The 23140-nt window shown below is 43.3% G+C and overlaps 1 protein-coding gene across 1 annotated transcript in view; it reads right to left on the bottom strand.

Annotated features, from left to right (window-relative positions):
• large2 (LARGE xylosyl- and glucuronyltransferase 2) overlaps positions 1–23140 on the bottom strand; it is a 32195-nt gene that overhangs the window by 7159 nt on the left and 1896 nt on the right. Inside the window, exons 2-9 of the mRNA XM_039796168.1 lie at positions 23062–23140; positions 18891–18973; positions 12774–12804; positions 10414–10585; positions 8075–8179; positions 7137–7249; positions 3039–3164; positions 1193–1348 (exon numbers count right to left, since the gene is read on the bottom strand). The exon at positions 23062–23140 is cut by the window's right edge and continues 256 nt beyond it. Of these exons, the coding sequence (XP_039652102.1) occupies positions 1193–1348; positions 3039–3164; positions 7137–7249; positions 8075–8179; positions 10414–10585; positions 12774–12804; positions 18891–18973; positions 23062–23140 (865 nt within the window). The remainder of the gene's footprint in view (positions 1–1192; positions 1349–3038; positions 3165–7136; positions 7250–8074; positions 8180–10413; positions 10586–12773; positions 12805–18890; positions 18974–23061) is intronic.

The raw sequence follows: 23140 nt of genomic DNA, 5'->3' as shown, positions 1-23140 counted from the left end.
AAATAACGCAGACATGTTCCTATTTCCATGTTGTGATTTGTATAGTCACAGCGTGTACAAATAACAAGGTCACATGACACACAGCCATCTTCTAACCGTATACAAACTGGGAACTATATTCTCAGAAAGGCGAAGCTGCTCTGGGCTTCTCAGGTGCCGCAAGCATATCACTCCGCCCAAGTAGCAGAAGTAGCAGTGCTTCGCCTTCTGAGAATATAGTTCCCAGTATGTATACGGTTAGAAGATGGCTGTGTGTCATGTGATCTTGTTATGTGACTACACAAATCACAACATGGAAATAGGAAAATGTTGGCGTTATTTTGTCAGTTATTGGGAGCAGTAGGCTAGATGGAGCCGGTTACCTCCAGATCTGTGCTAGGCTAGGCTAGATGAGACGGTTACCTCCAGGATCTGTGTTAAGCTAGGCTAGATGGAGCCGGTTACCTCCAGGATCTGTGTTAAGCTAGGCTAGATGGAGCCGGTTACCTCCAGGATCTGTGCTAAGCTAGGCTAGATGGAGCCGGTTACCTCCAGGATCTGTGCTAAGCTAGGCTAGATGGAGCCAGTTACCTCCAGGATCTGTGCTAGGCTAGGCTAGATGGAGCCGGTTACCTCCAGGATCTGTGCTAAGCTAGGCTAGATGGAGCCGGTTACCTCCAGGATCTGTGCTAAGCTAGGCTAGATGGAGCCAGTTACCTCCAGGATCTGTGCTAGGCTAAGCTACCGCTGGAGCCGTCAGACAGCGTTACAGCACGCACGGAGATGAGAAGGGTATGTATGGTCTAACTCTGGGGGTTACGGTGAATAAGCTAAGTGTTCCTTTAAACTGAACAATGCTTATAACGGTTTCTCCTCCGCAGACCATAAACACAACCAATTAAACCAAACAAATTGAATTAATTTGGATTCTTAGGAAGATTTGGCAAATCTGAGCAGGAACTGTGTTACGATGGCAACCACACTCCTGCTGTACAGTACAAATTAATCACTATTAGTATTAATATCCTGCCAATGATGAAATGTGGGATCTTTTCCAAAAGCGTTTATGTGATTATGTTAAAAATAAATTAAATATTGGCTTGGTCGGGCATGCTTTAACCCCCTTACGTGTGTGTGTGTGTGTGTGTGTGTGTGTGTGTGTGTGTGTGTGTGTGTGTGTGTGTGTGTGTGTGTGTGTGTGTGCGTCTCTAACCTGGACACTCTCTGGGTTGGCCTGACTCGGGCAGCCGAACAGCTCTCGTCTCAGCAGGTTTCCGTCGTACTCCAGGAAGGTCAGGTAGAGGTTCCTGAAGAACTCCACGTGCTTGTTCTTCACTCGGAGCTTCTTCGGAGAGTTCCAGTGGATCACCTGAAACCACAGCAGGGAGCTCACTCACTTACTACACTCATGCCCCTTTCTCACGGGACAACTCTCTGCCTCTAAGTCCGTCTGTTCTTCCCAATCTGCACTCATACATCACATTAGTCGGCACAGAGTTTGACAGAGAGGCTGAATAAGTTAAAATCAGATCATTTTCACTGGCCTTTATGCTGCTTTCTGTTGTATGTTGAAAGAGTAGCGTTTCTCTTTTGGAGAATGTGTGTGTGTGTGTGTGTGTGTGTGTGTGTGTGTGTGTGTGTGTGTGTGTGTGTGTGTGTGTGTGTGTGTGTGTAGCGGTGTGTGTGTGTGTGTCTGTCTGTCTGCCTGTGTATGAGTGAGTGAGAGTGTGTGTGTGAGAGTGAGTGAGTGAGTGAGTGTGTGTGTGAGTGTGTGTGTGTGTGTGTGTGGTGGAGTGAGTGAGAGAGTGACGGTGAATGCAGAGTTTCTGGCGCCTTTGTGACAGTGAAAATGACAATACCTATATAAGAAAAGAAAAAAACTCTGGATGACATTGTCAGCTTGTGTGTGTGTGTGTGGCACTGTGTGTGTGCGGCAGTGTGTGGGTAATGTGTGTGTGTGTGTCTGTGGGTGTGTCTGTGTGTGTGCGGTGTGTGTGTGTGTGTGTGCGTGTTGTTGTGTATTTGGCAGTGTTGTGTGTGTCCATGTGTGGCTGTTTTGTGTGTGTGTGTGTGTTGTGTTTTGTGGCGTGCGTGTTGGGGTGTTTTGTGTGTCTGGCTGTGTATGTGTGCCTGGCTGTGTGTGTGTGTGTTGTGTGTGTTTTGTGTGTGTTTTTGTTTTTGTGGCTCTTGTTGTGCGTGTGTGCGGCAGTGTGTGGGAGTGTGTTGTGTGTGTGTGTTTGTGTGGCGCGTGTTTATGTTGTGTGTAATGTGTGTATTATGTTTGGCAGTGTGTAGGGAGTATATGTATGTAGTGTTGGGGTGGTAGTGTGTGTGTTTGTGTGTGTGTGTGTGTGTGTGTTTGTGATGCTTGTGCGTGCGTGTGGCGGTGTGCGTGCGTGCGTGCATGTGTGTGTGCGGCAGTGTTTGGGGAGTGTGTGTGTGTGTCTGGCTGTGTGTGTGTGTGTGGCGGCGTGTGTGTGTGTCTGTGTAATGTGTGTGTGTATGTGTGGCAGTGTGTGGGGAGTATGTATGTGCGCGCGGTGGAGTGTGGGTAGTGTGTGTGTGTGTGTTTTGTGTCGATTTGTATTATTATTCGCGTGTGTGTGTGTAGCGTGTGTGTACACGCGTATTATTAGTGTGAAGTGCGTGCGTGCGTGCATGTGTATGTGTGTAATGTGTGTGTGTGTGTGAGTGCGTGTGTGTGTGCACGTGTGTGTGTGTGTGTGCACGCGTGTGTGTGTGTGTATGCGTGTGTGTGTGAGTGCGTGCGTGCATGTGTATGTGTGTAATGTGTGTGTGTGTTTGTGTGTGTTGGTGAGTGTGTGTGTGTGTGTGTGGTTTGTGCGTGCGTGCGTGTGGCGTCGCGTCGCGTGCGTGCGTCGTGTGTGTGTGTGTGTGTGTGGCAGTGTGTGGGGAGTATGTATGTTCGCGCGGTGGAGTGTGGATAATGTGTGTGTGAGTGCGTGTGTGTGTTACTGCGTGCGTGCGTGCGTGCATGTGTATGTGTTTGTGCGTGCGTGCGTGCGTGCGTGCGTGCGTGCGTGTGTGTGTGTGTGTACCTTGAGGTCAGACACCTCGGTGTAGCACTGCTCGGAGCGAGTGTGGTCCGACAGCTGGACGTTCCAGAAGCAGGGCAGCTGGTGCACCAGCACCGGGTTCTGCTTGATGAAGGCGTTGAAGATGTCCTGCACACAGGGCACACACCACAGCTTTAACAACACTCCATCGGCTTCTGTACTAGAGCTGTCAGTCTTCCTCTAGAATACCATTCAAATTTAATTTGTTATTTCTTTTTAAAGGTGCCCTGCCACACAAAACCGTTTTTACTTGTATTTTTTGAAATGTTATATGTATGTGTTTGTGTTATGTTATGAATGTGAAAATGAACTGCTACCTCCTCTGTCAGCTCTAGCCACTGAACAGAAATAAGCAGAGAAATCAGACCAATCACAAAAGCTGGTCAGTCTGACATCATACTGCCTGAGCTCATTACTATTCATGAGCTCGCCCAGTTGCGCTGTGTAAAGGATTCTGACAGCCAGGCTCTCATTGGCTAGCTGTTAGCCAACCAGATTCAAACAGCTTAGCTTGTTGAATATTAATGAGAACTGGCACAAATCGAGTCTTCCTGCAGGCTTTCTATACCACACTAGAATTGCTTGAAACAAGGTACCCAAGGCATTTTTTCCACAAGAAATGTCACAGAGTCCATGGTAGAACTTCAGCAGCCTGTTATAAATATGTACTATGCTACTAAGGCTTATGCATCGTCGATGCCACTATAAGCCTGTGGTTGTTGTTACACGTTCTGTCCACTAGAGGGACTTCCAACATCAGCCTGGCCTTGAAGGGGACCTACGTCACAGCGCATTGAATTTCTGGCACGCTGCTCTCTGTTTACCTTATATTCCACCACGAGCACACAGCGACAAACACAAATCAACAGAGAACTCTGTAATTAAATATCATCTAACAAGTGTAGCAGAGTGGCTCTGTTGTAAAGGCTAACGGTGCTCGGTTAGCACCATGATATCACGTTAGAAAGCACAGCCGATAAGATTTGTCATAAACTTAGTAACAATAGTGTTAGCCACGATGCTAACGGCATTGATAACTAAGCCAAACGGTGCTACTACTATTTTACTGAGACTACAGCTGTTAGAAGGTAATATATGAAGTCGAAGCTAACTCTGACAGCTGTAGGTTAGTTAACATTAACTTTAGCTGTCTCCATGAAACTCCCAGCTAAGCTCCTATAACTCGCGACGCAGTTAGAAAACCAGAACGAGCTAACTAATGATAACATAAGCACTTTGGCTCGGTGGATGTCACTTTTAAAGTCATGTTAAAACTATTTCCCATTCTTCTTCCGATTTCCAGCCGCAGCCTGTCATTCCCCCTATACTAACGTTACTCGGTATGTAACGTTAGCGTTAGCTCACAATGCCTTGTGTTTCTCACTCCTGTAACTTACTGTTCATCAGATATGAGAAGAGCGAGATTAGCTAACGTTAGCCAACATAAAAACGTTTTACTATTTGTAAAAAAACAAAAAAATCACATTTGAATAGCAGTTTCAGCATTCGAATAGTATTGATTTTTTTTACTATTCGAATTATATTTTTACTTTCGGAAATTCGTTCCAACTGCCCTATTCTGTACATGGACTGGCATGGACACACAGACATCGTTGTATTTGCTTCTTTTATCTTTTCTTTTTTTAAAGATAATTTTTTGGGGCTTTTATTGCCTTTAGTAGCTAAGATTCCATCCACTTGTCAATCAAATTATCTGAAGTTCGGTAAAAAAACTCATGCGAATAAAGCTGAGTGTGAAAGTGTGTTTCCATCCAACGGCTTTAAAGCGAATAAAAACCTGTTGCGTAATGACGTCACGTGCTGTTTTGCGATTAAATTGGTATATCGAATTGATTTGAGACATTTTACGGTGTTTCCATTCATTTTCAAAATGGATCGCGCCATCTACCAACAAATGATCAATACTGCACAAGTTGTAATAGTTTAACTCTTATGCAACTCTCTTTTTTGAGACGTGTATCGCTGTTTGAGCTCCTTCCATTTACTCCGCAGGACGTCCCACGGCTTGTCCTAACCTTTGTTGGTCGTTTCCTTCGCGAGTTCCTGATAAATTTTGGCATTTCTTAGATGTTTGCTATCTAAAATAGCCGATATATTTTGCTCGTAAATTAAATTCAAAAAGTCTCTCGTCTCCTCGTTCGTCCACTTCCATCATGTCTTTGTTGACACCTGTCATGTGTGCAAACAGAGCAGAAATACTGTGAGGAAATGAACTACAACTTCTTCTTCTTCGTTTTGTGGCGGGTTGCAACCATAAAATGACCTAAAACTTAATCGCAATTCATTATTTATTCGGCAAATAACGTTTCCATCAGCGTTTATCGCAAAAGCCGTATATATATCGATCAAGAGAAAATCCGATGAGACCGAACGTATTTCCTTTGAGTCGATATTCATGAAATTCTATTGAATTTTACTGTTTCCATGACGGCATTTTTCATTCAATATCACTTAATTCAGATAAGAACGTGTGGATGGAAACATAGCTAGTGATGGGACTTTGTAAGGCTGCACAGTGGCTCAGTGGTTAGCACTTCTGCCTCACAGCAAGAAGGTTCTGGGTTTGAATCCAGGTCGTCCCGGACCTTTCTGTGTGGTATACACCATAAAGACATGCATACTAGGACTACAGTTGAAAATTAGCCGACCGGCTAAACTGATCCTAATCAAATAAACTTACAACAACAAGTCAGGAAAGTGGGAGAGAGGGGGTGCACGCACAACCAGGTGAGCTAACAAGCCCCGGCTTTGTTGTTTCTGAGACTGTGTTCCTGAAAGCGCAAGTCATGGCTTCATCGCGGCTCGACTTTTCATCAGAAAGAAGAGCCATGTTATCTGTCTGCTGGTTCCCTGGCAACCTCAGCCTTTATTTTACACTCGGACTGATGACTAAGGCCGCACCGTGGATTTTTTAAAATGCAATCACAGTCGGTGGTGGTAGCTCAACAAAACACACAAAGACTGCTAGCGATGATGCAGCACAGATCAAAGAGAAGTCGTGGTTTCATTCTCTACATCTGAGAAGGTACTGATGCATCAAAACAGACATCTATATCAGTTTAAGTGGAGCGCTATATTTAGAATATTTCCCGGAGCTTTACCATTGCAGTCTGACAACCTTTAGGACGGGGAACTGAAGCCGTTATCTCTGCTCTCTTCAAAGCCACCAGACTCCTTTGACAAAAACAGCAATTTTACCTCACAGAACACGGGCTTTGCTGCTCTTCTGCTGCCTCCATCGCTCAGTGTGTTTAGGTTATTGTGTGACTTTGGGGGTTTTAAAAGGGTTAGGAACTAACAAAACTAACAAATAAACCAACCCACGGAGGCACCGGTAGAGCAGAAACTCCCGTGTTCTGTGAGGTAAAATTGCTGTTTTTGTCAAAGGAGTCTGGTGGCTTTATTCTAAATATAGCATACACTTAAACCGATATGGATTTTTTTCTAAATGGACCGAAAATGGTCCACAGAAGATGAAATTGAATGTCTGTGCCCCCCTGACCTTTTTCTCTAGTGCCACCAAATGTCCACTTATAAACCAGGGTAACCCCCAGGATTCTTAAAGACATTTTTAATACCACATAGGATGAAATTTAATGCCAATTTCACGGCCATATCATGGAAAATTTGTGGGGATTTTAAGCCCTAAAAAAAGAATTATTTACCAAGAAACGTCACCTGAATTTAATAAAACATTGTTGTGAAGTGTGTTTCTACTCTAATAACATCAAATAAATAAAATATGTGTTGCATTTAGAGCTCTTATGCTATTACACTAAAAATACAAACTAAATTTAAACGTTAGCCACACAAAACAATCTGTTATTTATGATGTTTTTTTAGAAATAAATAAATGAAAATTGTAATGACATTTTAAATAAAGGCCTTATTTTTCAGAATATTAAATATAAGACTTTTTTAATACTTTAAAGGAACCCTAAAACCAAGATAAATTGAAGTCTTATCAGCAGGTTGCCCCTTCCTCTGGCAGATAAGTTAACTCTGGAACAGAGAAGCGTGCTTCCACAGTGGCCTCGGCGAGTTGAAGGTGTCCCTGACCTGATCAGCCAGCGACGTACTGAGCATGCTCATTAGCTCCCTCTCTGCCGTCAGCCGCCACATCTGCTCCCAACCGATTCGCCGCAGCCGCTCCAGGTAGAGAAGGATGACGCCTGCAGGAGGGAACAGGAAAGAAGTCACGAACATGACGGGGCAACTTTGACACAACACCGCTTTGTGAAGCCACAGGGTCCTATCTTGCACCCAGTGCAGCACAAAGCCCGATGCAAGTGTCTCTGCTAGTTTAAGACCGACGCAGCTGTCAGTTTCCCCTCCAGCGCCAACATAGTTTGAATAGCAAATGCACCTCCGCCCATCTGGTCTTACAGGGAGGTGTGTTCAGGTGCATTCTGGGCGTGCTTGTCTCACAGGGAGGTGTGTTCAGGTGGATTCTGGGTGTGCTTGTCTCACAGGGAGGTGTGTTCAGGTGGATTCTGGGTGTGCTGGTCTTACAGGGAGGTGTGTTCAGGTGGATTCTGGGTGTGCTGGTCTTACAGGGAGGTGTGTTCAGGTGCATTCTGGGTGTGCTGGTCTTACAGGGAGGTGTGTTCAGGTGCATTCTGGGCGTGCTTGTCTCACAGGGAGGTGTGTTCAGGTGGATTCTGGGTGTGCTTGTCTCACAGGGAGGTGTGTTCAGGTGGATTCTGGGTGTGCTGGTCTTACAGGGAGGTGTGTTCAGGTGGATTCTGGGTGTGCTGGTCTTACAGGGAGGTGTGTTCAGGTGCATTCTGGGTGTGCTGGTCTTACAGGGAGGTGTGTTCAGGTGCATTCTGGGAGTATTGCTATCTTGAGGCAGCAGGAAGTGATGGCACCATTGACCAACAAAAACCTGGTCTAAAGTCAATAACGCAGCATTTCTGACACCGGTCCTGAGATAACTTCTGTTAGGATTCGACACAATTAATAAAATGGAATTGAAATTGAAAGCCAGGTGTTACCTGTGTTGAAGCCCCGTCCCAGCGCAGGCCAGGGTTTATGGTTCTTCCACAGGTTCCCCAGGTACCAGTCGCTCTGGTTCTCCACCAGGCCGATCACCTGCTTATCTGCAACACAACCGGCGTCACTCATCAGCACAAATCTCCAGCCAGCGTTGTAGGCAAGACTAGAGCACGACCGATATATCGGGGGGGCGATATATCGGATGATATTAGACTTTGAGAACGAGGGGTTGAGACAGAGTCAAGACCGAGACGAGACCAGTTTCAGACGGCCAAAGCTTCTTCTCCTGTCTCCTGCATTCACTTTTTTTTGGGAGTGTGTGTTGAGTGAATGTTTCAACATTTCAAGTTAGAAATTAGTCAGTTATTGGTTGCATCTATATCAGAAAGTTTTACAGCCAATCACAGAAACGATGTGAACACATAAAATTAGACAACGCAGAGGCAATTCAGTGATGTCTCTGCAGTTGTGGTCTTGAAATAAAATCCTGAGTCCTCTTTATCCGAGCCCGAGTAAAAATGCAAGACCAATCTCGAGGACTGTCTCGTAGGACCTTCGCCACCAAAAAGTGAAGCCAAAATTTCCAGGATACGGACGCTGTATCCCTGCCATCTTGTAACTTTTGGAGCCAGAGTCTGCTCAGCAGCGATTGGGCGATGGGGCCGCAGTATCAAAGTCCCACCCCTAACACCCACCCGACCAATCGCGAGTCAATCCACGCTGATGTTTCAGCCGGTTTTTATAGCATCAAATAATTAATAAAAACCAAACTGATTAGAAAATGAAACACTTGAACAAACAACAATGTGCTCAGAACTACCTAAAATGACAGAAACCATCTTTGGGAAACATTTATTTGGCGTGTTCTTTGAATGGTTTGGCCCATGTCCCATCTGCTAACATTAGGAAGCAGGTTTTATGACCTATCCTTCTAGGCGAACCAGATATTATGGCTGTGCAATTAATCAAAATGTATTCTTTATTTTTCGTGATTACGATTTCGGCTCCCAGTGATCACAAAAACAGAATAATCGAGAAAGACAATTATTTAGCTCATTACGTTTTGCAAGTAAACTCTTTATTTTCTCTTGTATTCTGAATGAAAAAATAAAGTTTAAAGTGCCCATATTATGAAAAAATCACTTTTTCTGGTGATTTGGGGTGTTATTTTGTGTCTCTGGTGCTTCCACACGCATACAAACTTTGAATAAACCCATCCATGGTGTTCTGAGTGAGATACGGTCTCTGAATGTGTCCTGCCTTCAGTCTCCGGGTGAGCTGTTCAAAATCGGCACGGCTTTCTACGTCACTACTGCAACTGTTAGCTAGTAGTGTTAGCATGCTAACGCTAGCATGCTACCTCGTTTTCAATAGCAAAGCACTGCTACAACACAGACAAGTTCACCATAATCTCCAGAAGAACTACTTCCATGTGCTCCCTGGTTTAGAAGAAGTCTCCCAGCTGATCCTGCCTTGGAACTGACTGAAGTTGGAGAAACAGCCTTTCTTTTACTGTCTATGGAGCTAGCTGACATGATCTACGATCTGAGCTACTGAGCATGTGCGAGTGCAATCAAAGATAGTACAGAAGAAGAAGAAGAAAAGAGGTCTCACTCTGTAGCTAAAACAGAGACCTGAACACAGGGTGAAAAGAGGAGCTGCAGCAGTGAGAGAGAGCTGTGCAGTACAACAAAAATATGGTGTTTTTTGAAAATTAAACCATGTAAACCTATTCTGGTACAACCTTAAAATACAATTATGAACCTGAAAATGAGCAGAATATGGGCGCTTTAAACAGGAAAAGTATTAAGGCAAATTTCACAGTTGTATGTGTTTTTTACTGTTGATTTATTTAACTTCTTCCACTGTTTTTTAAGTTCAATTATTGCAACATCTTTCCAGAAGTCAACGAGTAATTGTGTTAAATTATCGTGATTTCAATATTGACCGGAATAATCGTGATTATATATTTTTTTCCATAATCGAGGAGCCCTACCAGAAGGTTTGGCTTCACTTATATGTGTAGATATATGTATGTGTATATGTGTGTATGTGTATCCGTATTTATGTATTTCTCCGAATGATTTGTACATGCGACAGGAAGATGTTTGTTAAATAAGTAATTTGTGGTGTCTTGTAAGCCCGTGTGGGATGGGCCAAAATGTTTGGCATGACACAGAAATAAAACATAACATAACATAACATAACATAACTAACTAACTAACTAACTAACTAACTAACTAACTAACTAACTAACTAACTAACTAACTAACTAACTATACAGTCTATGCATCAACCCCTGAAGTTCGCAGACAGAATATAATTCAAAATGTCTCACCGGTGAACTTCCTAAAGATCCCCCAGAGCTCGGCGATATCGGTGGCGAAGGTGATGTCCGTATCCAGGACGATGACCTTGGACAGGTCCGGGGGCAGAGCTTTGGTTAGCGTCAGCTTCATCAAGCCGTAAATCCCTGAGTAATGCTTGTTGGGTATCCACGAGACCTCGGACTGAAACCACAAACAAGAAACACAGACTCGTTATTCTCACCCTACCGTCACACCAGACAGTCCTTCCAGAAAAATGTTTTTTTTTTGTGATTGTTGTGGGGCAAAAATCCATGATTATGCGGCACGTTTTCTTAAAAAATGCGATGGAATATGCGGGATATTTATGCAGTTTTATGCGATGAAATTGCGGGAACTTGCATAAACCTGCTTTTCGATGATGTTCAAATCGCGTAATTACGTCACTTCATAACGTTCCCATGGCAACAGGGGAAAATGGCTGCTCTTGTGTGAAGTAAACACAACATTTTTCAACTTTCTGCTAAGATACAGTACAGGCCAAAAGTTTGGACACACCTTCTCATTCAATGTGTTTCCTTTTTATTTTCATGACTATTTACATTGTAGATTCTCACTGAAGGCATCAAAACTATGAATGAACACATATGGAATTATGGTTTAACAAAGGTGTGAAATAATCTGAAAAAAACAGTGTTATATTTTTAGATTCTTCAAAGTAGCAACCCTTTGCTTTTTGGTAACTCTGCAAACCCTTGGTGTTCTCTCAATGAGCTTCATGAGGTAGTCACCTGAAATGGTTTTACCTTCACCGGTGTGCCTTTGTCAGGGTTCATTAGTGGAAGTTTTTCCCTTATTAATAAAAAGCAAAGGGGTGGTCTCTACTTGAAGAATCTAAAATATAAGATACGTTTTCAGTTATTTCACACTTTTTGTTAAGATACCTAGTCTCATATGTGTTCATTCATAGTTTTGATGCCTCTGAGTGAGAATCTACAATGGAAATAGTCATAAAAATAAAAAGGGAAACGCATTGAATGAGTAGGTGTGTCCAAACTTTTGGCCGCTATTAAAGGATACTGAATATGTCTTATATTTTAGATTCCTCAAAGTAGCCACCCTTTGCTTTTTTATTAATAAGGGAAAAAACTTCCACTAATTAACCCTGACAAAGCACACCTGGTGAAGGTAAAACCATTCCAGGTGACTACCTCATGAAGCTCATTGAGAGAACACCAAGGGTTTGCAGAGTTATCAAAAAAAGCAAAGGGTGGCTACTTTGAAGAATCTAAAATATAAGACATGTTTTCAGTTATTTCACACTTTTTTGTTAAGTACATAATTCCATATGTGTTCATTCATAGTTTTGATGCCTTCAGTGAGAATCTACAATGTAAATAGTCATGAAAATAAAGAAACACATTGAATGAGAAGGTGTGTCCAAACTTTTGGCCTGTAATGTATATTATGGGACTTTTTTGCAACGAAAATGCGGGGATTATGAAATCATGCAAGCCCCGCATATTTCGTGCGGAAATCGGCAATTTATGCAGCGAAAGTGCGGCATATTTGAAAAATAAATATGCGGACTTTGGCTGATTATGCGTTGTATTATGCGATCGCATAATCACGTTTTTCTGGAGGGACTGTTTAGCTACAAGAGACCGAGACAAAGCGATGAGCTCGCCGCTGGCACGAGCAAGGCGGGGCCAAAAATAGACAAGAAGTCTATTTTATGCAAATGCTGAGCGACAGCCAATCGGAGTGAAGGCAGCGTGATCTATGTCAGATGGCGGAAAACACTTCAGGACTTCGTATTTATGTACATATCTGATATGTTTGGCATTTTATCTCATATATTTTGTAACTTTTATTGAGAAATAAATACCTTTAAATCCAAAAACATTGTTCTTGTGTTGTGGAAGTTTTCCTTGAAGCAGCAGGGTTAGTGATATTCATGATAAAATCAAAACGAATAACGACTGTTTGAGAATTAAACCAAAGTTTGGTCTTTGAGTATTTATTTACATTTTGCAAAAAAAACACAGTTTCAAAGGTACACGCAGCACAACTGAAAATGTCTTTCCTAACTAGAAACCTAAAAATCAAAACATCTTATAGTGAAGAAACTCCGTTAAGCCACCCCTCTTCAAATATCTTTAGCATGTTGCCACTTTTCTAAAAAATACCATAGACAGTCAGATGATTTTACAACCTTCCATTCTGCTCCTGTGTCTCCTACATTAGACTAAAGACCTGCTTATCTCAGGAGACAGAAAGAGATACGGTTCAGACAGTGTTATAGCCTTCTTCACTTTATCTGCGAGAAATAAACAAATGAGGAGCTGCAATTCTTTAGCGAAAATAACTTATGCTATTGCTCACAGTCTACAAGGCCAGCTCTCTCACTGGTGCCTTTAAGTCTACAGGAAGGAACAGGATTATGTGGAGGTTTAAAACAATCTTTAAACAAATGGTCAATATTATTAAAAACAAATGGTTAAAATAAAATTTGCCACCACACTTGTGTCTTATCAATACTTCTGAAGTAGAGGTGTTGAAATTAATCAAATAATCGATGCATGGAATCGTGGACATGGACGATGCTGCATCGATAATCGGCTGTGCCATAATCGATTATTTCTGTTTATAATGTAATGTAGGCCTAACAACATTTCGGTTTACATATTCTGATATGTTTTTGCACATTCAGGAAGTACCATGTGCTCAGTGCTGTATTGTTTTATGTATCCAGTTTATTTAGTATTAGAGCACTGCAGAATGTTTGGTTTTTGAAGCTTGAAAAGCTATGAATTAAATATCCTACATGGCTTTAATAGAAACATGGATTTGACGCATCGTGATGCATCGAGATATCGAATCGAAGACATGATAATCGTAATCAAATCGAATCAGGAGATCAGTGAAGATTCACACCTCTAGTCTGAAGTAACTTTTAAGACGTGCTTGAAGGTAGCACCGGAGAATTTGGGGTTTACTTTTGCCAAGCAACCAGGGGTAGGCTATAGGCACGCCCAGGAGCGCCCATCAAGCGAGTGCATGTCGCTCTTTTTTGTAGCTAATGTGACTGTAGGGTAATTTCTACGTCTTTATCTTTTCTTTTCAAACACGTAAACTGACAGTGTTTGTTCATATCTGAGCAGTGCGGGTTAACACAAAGCCACTTTCTGCATTTCTTTTGGCAAAGACTCTGTGTGTTTTTTGTCTGGAATCTGCAAATAGTGTCTTTTAATTAATTCTCTTGATTCAGGGTAATTGGATCTGCATAAGTGCATCATCTGCAAACGTAATCGGCTTAGAGTCTCGTGTGTTTTCTCTCTCTCTCTCCGGTTTGAAACGCGAGTGAATGAAAATCTGAAGAGAGAGAGAGAGAGAGAGGCTGCAGGTCGAAGCATCTGACAGCACAAAGGACCCATTGTTCAGCACAAAGAATGTGATCACACACACACACACACACACACACACACACACACACACTTATGCATGCTCGTTCCTTACATCGGCAGCACCGTTGAGAGCCCATTCATCAGCTTGACGTTAAAATAAATTATTTGGTGTTTTTGTGCTGAAGTGTCACTTGACTTTGGGAGGGAAGTGTTTCCAACAGCACGTCCAGCTCAATTACAGATCGCTGCCGTCGAGTGAAAACCTCCTAACGTCTTTTTTTTTTTTTAGCTCTTAAGTGCCCCGTGGTCAAGATAACGAGGGTAGTGGGACACAAGGTTTGCTTGGAAAACATCAGGAAGAAAAATCTCCTGTGGTCAGGTAATAACCTTGTAATTTAGCTTTTATTTATTGGAGTGACAGAAGAGTGTATCCAAACTGGAGCCCTGCGCGGCACTGTCTCCGTAGTCCCGCTCCTGCCGGCTCCCGGTGGATTTCTGACCATTACCGCCCGTTGCCGCAGGATGTGTGTTCTGCTAGCGCCCGCTCCAGCAGTGTGTGCGCTCGCCTACCTCCCATTTCGCAGTGTGTGTGTTCTGCTAGCGCCCGTACCCGCAGGCAAAATTAGGAATCCCACTATGGCCACGCCAAGGCCCACCCTACGAAGCAGCTCGATTGGTTGGGGTTATTTGACCTCGAGTGGTTAAGGTTAGGGTTAGGGGATTGGTCAGGGGGATAGGACCTGTACACGAAAGCATGGATGCCTGGCCAATAGTAGTGTGTGAATGCTATTGAAGGGCGGATCTTGGCGTGGCCGTAGTGGGATTCCTAATATCGCTTCCCGCAGTGTGTTCTGCTAGCGCCCGCTTCAGCAGTGTGTGCTCTGCTAGCGCCCGTTCCAGCAGTGTGTGCTCTGCTAGCGCCCGTTCCAGCAGTGTGTGCTCTGCTAGCGCCCGTTCCCGCAGTGTGTGCTCTGCTAGCGCCCGTTCCAGCAGTGTGTGCTCTGCTAGCGCCCGTTCCAGCAGTGTGTGCTCTGCTAGCGCCCGTTCCAGCAGTGTGTGCTCTGCTAGCGCCCGTTCCAGCAGTGTGTGTTCTGCTAGCGCCCGCTTCAGCAGTGTGTGTGTTCTGCTAGCGCCCGCTTCAGCAGTGTGTGTGTTGGGTCCCGCCCGCATGGCAAACATTAGATTGATTGTCAATAGACTGACCATTGATTTTGTGTCTTCTCCCCTCTCGCAGGGAAACTAGTTATTCTATTCTGTAGTATTAATAATTATGTATATCTGTCGGTTATTCACGGTCATACGAGTGCAATAATTAGTTATTCTAGTGCAATATGAGGCCAAAGTGACATCAAAATGAACAAGAATGCAGGAAATTAAGTGTTAAAATGGGAGGAAAGTAGGGGTGGACAACATGTTAGAAATATCAGACATGGATGTTAAAGGTCCCATGACATGGTGCTCTTTGGATGCTTTTATATAGACCTTAGTGGTCTCCTAATACTGTATCTGAAGTCTCTTTTATATAGGCCTTAGTGGTCCCCTAATACTGTATCTGTAGTCTCTTTTATATAGACCTTAGTGGTCTCCTAATACTGTATCTGAAGTCTCTTTTATATAGGCCTTAGTGGTCCCCTAATACTGTATCTGAAGTCTCTTTTATATAGACCTTAGTGGTCCCCTAATACTGTATCTGAAGTCTCTTTTATATAGACCTTAGTGGTCCCCTAATACTGTATCTGAAGTTGCTTTTATATAGACCTTAGTGGTCCCCTAATACTGTATCTGAAGTCTCTTTTATATAGACCTTAGTGGTCCCCTAATACTGTATCTGAAGTTGCTTTTATATAGACCTTAGTGGTCCCCTAATACTGTATCTGAAGTCTCTTTTATATAGGCCTTAGTGGTCCCCGAGTTAAATAAGGAAGCTATTTACTTTTAACATGAACTAGGAACTCTCTTCTTGAATACTGTTTTCAGTCTAAATGGAGGCCAAACTGCAGATTGACCCTCTAGCACATCCCATTACACACACACACAAACACACACACACACACACTCACTCAGGAAGCCTAAACACTCCTCTGATCTGTGTTAACGTGACAGACTCGCTGTACGTCTTCACCGTGCAGGGTTGGTATTGATGTCTCCCTGTTCTTTGATACTCAGAGGTGAATCTCTTCTGTTAAAACGAGATTTATAAATACGTTTAAATTTCGACTCGACTGCGTGTCCTCTCAGCTCGCAGAGGCTTTTCCTTTTGATATGGTAAATGTCAGATCTGACTTTGCCTCACCTTGTCCTAACAGAGAGGAGTTTGCGTGTGTGTGTTTGTGTGTGTGTGTGTGTGTGTGTGTGCGTGCCTGTGGGTGCAGTGGTGTAGTCTAATGTATTGTAGTGGGTGTACTATACTGTATATGAGCGGCCCATACATATATATATGGGCCAGAATTCTCCTTTTTTGGGGAAGGGGGGGCATATCATAGTGGGGGGTCTGGGTGTCCTCCCCCAGGGAAGTTTTGAGCGTCAACAACTTCATTTTCTGCATTCTGATACACTTTTATGCACCAATTTACGGTGGAAATATACCTTTATTTAGCCGATGTGAAGAAGAAAAACACAGATGACAATTCAAAATATATCAAAAATATAATGGAAAGTATGTTGTTAGTGTCATTGGACATTTTTAAGCGGGTATATGGAAATCTTGGAGCTTTCTTAGTGGCTATACTGTGTATACCTTGTGTATCATGTAGACTACACCACTGCGTGTGTGTGTGTGTGTGTGTTGTGTGTGTGTGTGTGTGTGTGTGTGTGTGTGTGTGTGTGTGTGTGTGTGTGTGGTGTGTGTGGTGTGGGGTGTTGTGTGTGTGTGTGTGTGTGTGTGTGTGTGTGTGTGTGGTTTGGGTTTTTGGTGTTTTTTTTTTTTTTTTTTTGTATGTGTGTGCGTGTATGGTGGAAATTATGTGGTGTGTGTCTGCTTGACAAGATTGGGAAAAGCGACACAAGGAAGGCGGAAGGAACATTCAGTGGACTGGACGGGGATTCAAGGAAATGGAAGTGGAGAGGTTCCCCGGAAAAAAAAAAAAAAAAAAGAAAGAGGAGGAGGGGGTGTTTTTTCTGAAAAAAAGAGAGAAAAAAAAAAAAGAAGGGAGGGGGGGGAGGGGGGGGGACACAAGATTGGGAACATAGGACTGTGGGACCTTGCGCTGTGGGACCTTTGGGCTGTGGGACCATAGGGCTGTGGGACCATAGGGCTGTGGGACCATAGGGGCTGGGTGGGGACCATAGGGCGCTGGGACCATTGGGCGTGTGGGACCACTAGGGGGGACCATTGGGCTGTGGGACCATAGGGCTGTGGGACCATAGGGCTGTTGGGACCATAGGGCCGGGGAACATAGGGGAAGGAACATAGGACTGTGGGAACATAGGGGGGGGTAGGAACATAGGGACCATTCTGGGAACATAGGCGGGAAACATAGGACGGTTGGAACATGGAGCTGTGGGAACATTGGACTGACCCCATTTTATTCACGCATAAATTTGATTTGTCTCCGTGCAGAAACAGAAACTTTTTAAAAAGATGTCACGTACAGCTTCTGAGAGATCGCGCTAAAAGAGGAAGCATTAAGAGTGCTGAATTATTTTAACACAGTTCAGTTTAAAAAAAAAAAAAATTTTAAGTCTTTGTTTCCCAGCACAAAAACAGCGACAACAACAAAACAGCCAGATCCCAGAATTTAAAAACTGTCCTGTTCCCTAGTTTAAAATCTTCTAAAGCATCTATAAAAAGGAACAGATCCAGGAGAGCAGAGCTGACATTTAGAAAACATCAACTAAACCCTGACATACAGAAATCCTGAGAGTTACAAAATATAAAAAATAGGACAGCTGGGTCTTCTGTCACACAGCAGAGCCACATCCCCCAAATACCATCTCCTCACGTAAACATTAAAACAGAAATCCACATAACTTATAATTTGATCAGAGAGAAATGATGCTGTTCAGAGAAAGTTCAGGGTTGTAAAAGTTGGCTTTCATTAAAAGGTCATGCTTTTATTTTATTTTATTTTTTTTTATATTTCGCTCGGTTTTTTTTTCCCAGTCTGCTATCATTCAAGGACTTTCAAGGCCTGTACCAACCCAGGGGAAGGCCACGTGCCATTCAGCTTCAAAGAGAGAAAGAAGAAAAAGCTGCAGGAGTTGAAACACGTTTGGAGAGAGGGAGGGAGAGAGAGAGAGAGAGAGGGAGGGAGAGAGAGAGAGAGAGGGAGGGAGGAGAGAGGGAGAGGGAGAGAGAGAGAGGGGAGAGAGAGAGAGAGAGAGAGGGAGGGAGGGAGAGAGGGAGAGGGAGAGCGAGAGAGAGGGAGAGGGAGAGCGAGAGAGGGAGAGAGAGAGAGACAGAGGGAGAGAGAGACAGAGGGAGAGGGAGAGACAGACAGAGAGAGAGAGAGAGACAGACAGAAAGAGAGAGACATACAGAGAGAGAGACAAAGAGAGAAAGAGAGAGACAGATAGAAAGAGAGAGACAGAGAGGGAGAGAGAGACAGAGAGAGAGACAGAGAGACAAACAAGAGAGAGAGACAGAGACAGAGAGACAGAGACAGGAACAGAGAGAGAGAGAGAGAGACAGACAAAGAGAGAGAGAGAGAGACAGACAGAAAGAGAGAGAGAGAGAGAGAGAGAGGAAGCAAGACAGAGAGAGAGAGACACAGAGATAGAGAGAGGAAGAAAGACAGGAAAGAGAGACACAAGACAGAGAGAGAGAGACACAGAGAGACAGAGACACAGAGCAGAGAGAGAGCACACAGAGAGACAGAGATAGAGAGAGAGAGAGACAGAGAGAGAGAGAGAAGAACACAAGAAGACAGAGAGAGAGAGAGAGAGAGAGAGAGAGAGAGAGAGAGAGAGAGAGAGAGAAACAGAGACAGAGAGAGAGAGAGACAAGAGAGAGAGAGAGAGAGAGAGAGAGAGAGAGAGAGGAAGAAAGACAGGAGAGAGAGAGAGACACAGAGAGACAGAGAGAGAGAGAGAGAGAGAGAGATCAAGGAAAGGTCCGTGGAACAACAGTTCAACGAGAGGACATGTTTAGTGCACCGACTCACCTGTGAAAGAGGACGGACTTGACCAGCGTGACCACGTCTCTGCTGGCGTTGTGACCGGCACACACGCACGCCACGTGGATCAGCTGCGGAGACAGAAGACAGGCACGAGTCAGGCTCAGGTCATGACATCACATCACCGCGGCGGTCGTTTCCCAAGCGCAAAAGCCTCTGCTAGCGGTCGCTGGAAAAGAGCCCCGATACTTTAAGCTCTTTCTTTGAAGTCTCTGCAAGGAGCGTACGGGAATTTGACCAGTCCTTCCAGAAAAACACGGAGTTTTTTTGTGATTGTTGCGGGGCAAAAATCCTTGATTATGCGGCACGTTTTCTTAAAAAATGCGATGGAATATGCGGGATATTTATGCAGTTTTATGCGATGAAATTGCGGGAACTTGCATAAACCTGCTTTTCGATGATGTTCACGTCGCGTAATTACCTCACTTCATAACGTTCCCATTGACCAACAAAAACCTGGTCTAAAGTCAATAACGCAGCATTTCATTGTTATTTTAACAGAGCATTAGTAAAATGCTCCTAGGCTCGTGCACAGCAGCACACACACTATGCTTGTTACACACACAGGGACGCACAGCAGCACACACACACACACACACACACACACATACAGAAGATTACAAATAAAAATATTAGGGTGCAAATCCTCCATCATAACAGCAATGCTCCAAGGTCCAAACGCGCCTGGCTTTTAAAGGGAATGGGAGATGATCTCTGATTGGTTGATTGCATGTTACGCCCTAAACACACCTGCACCAGGCGCTTCACACCGTGACCTCAGATCCTTAAAATAAGACCCAAGTGTCTTTCTTATTCTCTCTGCTGATTCCTGACATCTGTCTCCACTTTTGTCTTCCTAAAAGCTCAGTTTTTTTGTGTCGGCAGCTTTATGGAAACTTCAGTTCTGGGATCTTTACGTTGTTGGTAGTGAATATCGCCACCCAGCAGCTTTTAGGGATTTTTCTGTTGTTTGCTAGCAGACGAAACTGACGAGGAGGAAACCTTCCCGCGATACAAAGTCAACGGAGAGCAGAGAGCTCTCCGTCTCTATGAAGAAGGGTTAGCAGCTCAGAGTTTCACCAAGAAGCAGCCAGGAGTCATTTCACTACGCCCATCGACACGTTCACACTCTGGCTGCTGCTGACGGGGGTCATCACACGTTCATCACACGGTCATCACACGGTCATCACACGTTCATCACACGTTCATCACACGTTCATCACACGGTCATCACACGTTCATCACACGGTCATCACACGGTCATCACACGTTCATCACACGTTCATCACACGGTTATCACACGGTCATCACACGGTCATCACACGTTCACAGCCTCTCCGTGCATCGTGCCTCGGCCCTTTTGTAGCCGACTCTCATGACAACATGCGACCACAACAATCAATCTCAACACCTCAGCTGTGAAGATTTGGCTTCTGTGAATGTAAATTTAAAAAAAGAATTAAAAAACAACAACAACCTGAAGCTCTGCTCCACAACTCCACACAACCCAGGACACTCAGTCCTCGCTCTGCCTCGCACATATTTAGGATTTCACCTCAGAGTTTAGTCTAAAACTGCAAGAAATTAACCAATTAATTGATTAGACCTCAACAAATGAAGCTCAGCGTCAATTCCTTCAGGAAGACGCCACTACTCTTTCTTCTTAAAATCAAATCAGCTGTTTAGAAGCGACTGCTTTCAGTTAAACCAATCAGAAATTCAAGGACCAATCACAGCCAATTACAACTCTGCTTTAAATCGGTCCTCTCCCTGTGCTGTCAGCGGTCGTTTCGGGCAAAGCGCTCGACCCTCCTCCTCCCCCCTGCCACCTCCGGTCTTCGTGTTTCTCCCGGCTGACCGCTCCGTTGCCTCTACGGGGTCCTTCTCCGCCGCCAACAGGGTCTAGACCCCATCGGGGGGTTATGTTCCTGTTCTCTACCCCCTCTAAAAATGGTATTAATTCGATGGAGTGTAATATCTTGCAGTTGCACAATACATATTTCTGCATATCTGCAAACGAAGTCTCTCCTGATTGAATTAAGGTTGTATTCCCTGTATAATGTATATTCATCCTTTGTTATACTGAAGTTACATTGTTGGAACTGTATGACAATCTATATAAGCATATAAAGATAACGGTTTTAACTGCTGTTTAATGTTTAATTTCTTATACTGCACTGTAACTTTTATTCTCGTATTTGACCTGTTTTAAAAAAATTTTTTTATCTGTTTTTATGTAAAGCACTTTGAATTGCCCTGTTGCTGAAATGTGCTCTACAAATAAAGCTGCCTTGCCTTGCCTTTAGACTTGGGACACTTTGATATTTGATTACCTTATAAGTTCAGGAATGTGAGTGTATGCTTTACTGTACCATACGATGAAGTGGAACGGGGTGGTTGGGCAAAATAGAACAGGAAAAGATGTTTAAATGTCGTTTAGACACGAATACATATTAATAAATGACATTTTGATGTTTGAAAGTCTCGAGGTTTTGATATATATGCATATATATAAATGTAATTAAAAAAATAAAATAATAATTATAAATTTTTAAAATATTGCACCTGTCAATACAGTACGAAATTAACCAATAAATTGATTAGCCGTCAACTATTAACCCTTGTTTAGGTGTTTTCCTTGGGTCAAATTTGACCTGTTTTCAGAGGTTTTTAAAATATTATATATCAGAATTATGAGTTTCTTTCAACCAAAAATAAGGAACGTTGTACGGGTTCCATACAAACTTCTTTACGGGTCAAATTAATGATTAATTTCAAAGAATTTCGGGAATTTTATTACATTTTTATAGCAACTGAATTGAATTCAAAACCAAAAACTAAACTTTGACATAAGCCCATCTGTGACATGCTCTGATATTAACTATTAGTCCAAGTACCTCATTATATTTGTTTTCTTATTTAACTCAAAGATTTGATTTAATGTCACATAAATAAGGTTTATTGATCATTAAGGGAAAAAAAACGCTGAAAAAGGTGATACAAATATGTTTAAAAAAGCATCAAAAGGCATCGAAAAAATCTATCGCTGACAGCGCTGTACTGTTCCTCTTTATATAGACTTTTTTTTGTCTACCAAAAATGATTAGCGCTGGTCAGGGGGTACTTGGCTTAAAGGTCCCATGGCATGAAAATGTCACTTAATGAGTTTTTTTTAATATTAATGTGAGTTCCCCCAGCCTGCCTACGGTCCCCCAGTGGCTAGAAATGGTGATAGGTGTAAACCGAGCCCTGGGTATCCTGCTCTGCCTTTGAGAAAATGAAAGCTCAGATGGACCAATCAGGAATCTTCTCCTTATGAGGTCATAAGGAGCAAGGTTACCTCCCCTTTTTCTGCTTTGCCCGCCCAGAGAATTTGGCCCACCCATGAGAGAGAGAGAGACATCATGGCTTTCAAACGAGCAAAGTGGCAGTTGGTCAAGGCCACACCCCCACCCTCCACCTTGCCCCCCCCCCCCGCCCCCTTCTCTCCTCCTCAATAGCTACAGACACAGAAATGGCACATCCTAAGGAAAGCTCATTGTGGGACTGGCTCTAGTGGCTGTAATTCTGCACCAAGGCTGAATTTCGGGGAAGCGACTTCAGATACAATATTAGGGGACCACTAAGGTCTATATAAAAGACTTCAGATACAGTATTAGGGGACCACTAAGGTCTATATAAAAGAGACTTCAGATACAGTATTAGGGGACCACTAAGGTCTATATAAAAGAGACTTCAGATACAGTATTAGGGGACCACTAAGGTCTATATAAAAGACTTCAGATACAGTATTAGGGGACCACTAAGGTCTATATAAAAGAGACTTCAGATACAGTATTAGGGGACCACTAAGGCCTATATAAAAGAGACTTCAGATACAGTATTAGGGGACCACTAAGGTCTATATAAAAGAGACTTCAGATACAGTATTAGGGGACCACTAAGGTCTATATAAAAGAGACTTCAGATACAGTATTAGGGGACCACTAAGGCCTATAAAAAAGAGACTTCAGATACAGTATTAGGGGACCACTAAGGTCTATATAAAAGAATCCAAAAAGCAGCATGTCATGGGACCTTTAAAGAAACAATTCAAAAGGAGTACATTATTGAAAAATGTTTTCTGTTGTGTATTGTGCATCTGTTGTGTTTTCCTGACCTCACACTTCTGGACGCTTGGCGCCCGAGGACACTCGGTGTGGTTGTTCTTCTCCTCCGCTGTGTTGTCTCCGTCCTCC

This window comes from Perca fluviatilis, chromosome 3 (assembly GCF_010015445.1).
Source record: "Perca fluviatilis chromosome 3, GENO_Pfluv_1.0, whole genome shotgun sequence".
Classification (NCBI taxonomy): domain Eukaryota; kingdom Metazoa; phylum Chordata; class Actinopteri; order Perciformes; family Percidae; genus Perca; species Perca fluviatilis.
Note: the sequence above shows the minus strand (reverse complement) of the source record. Positions and strands in the feature narration are given on the sequence as shown.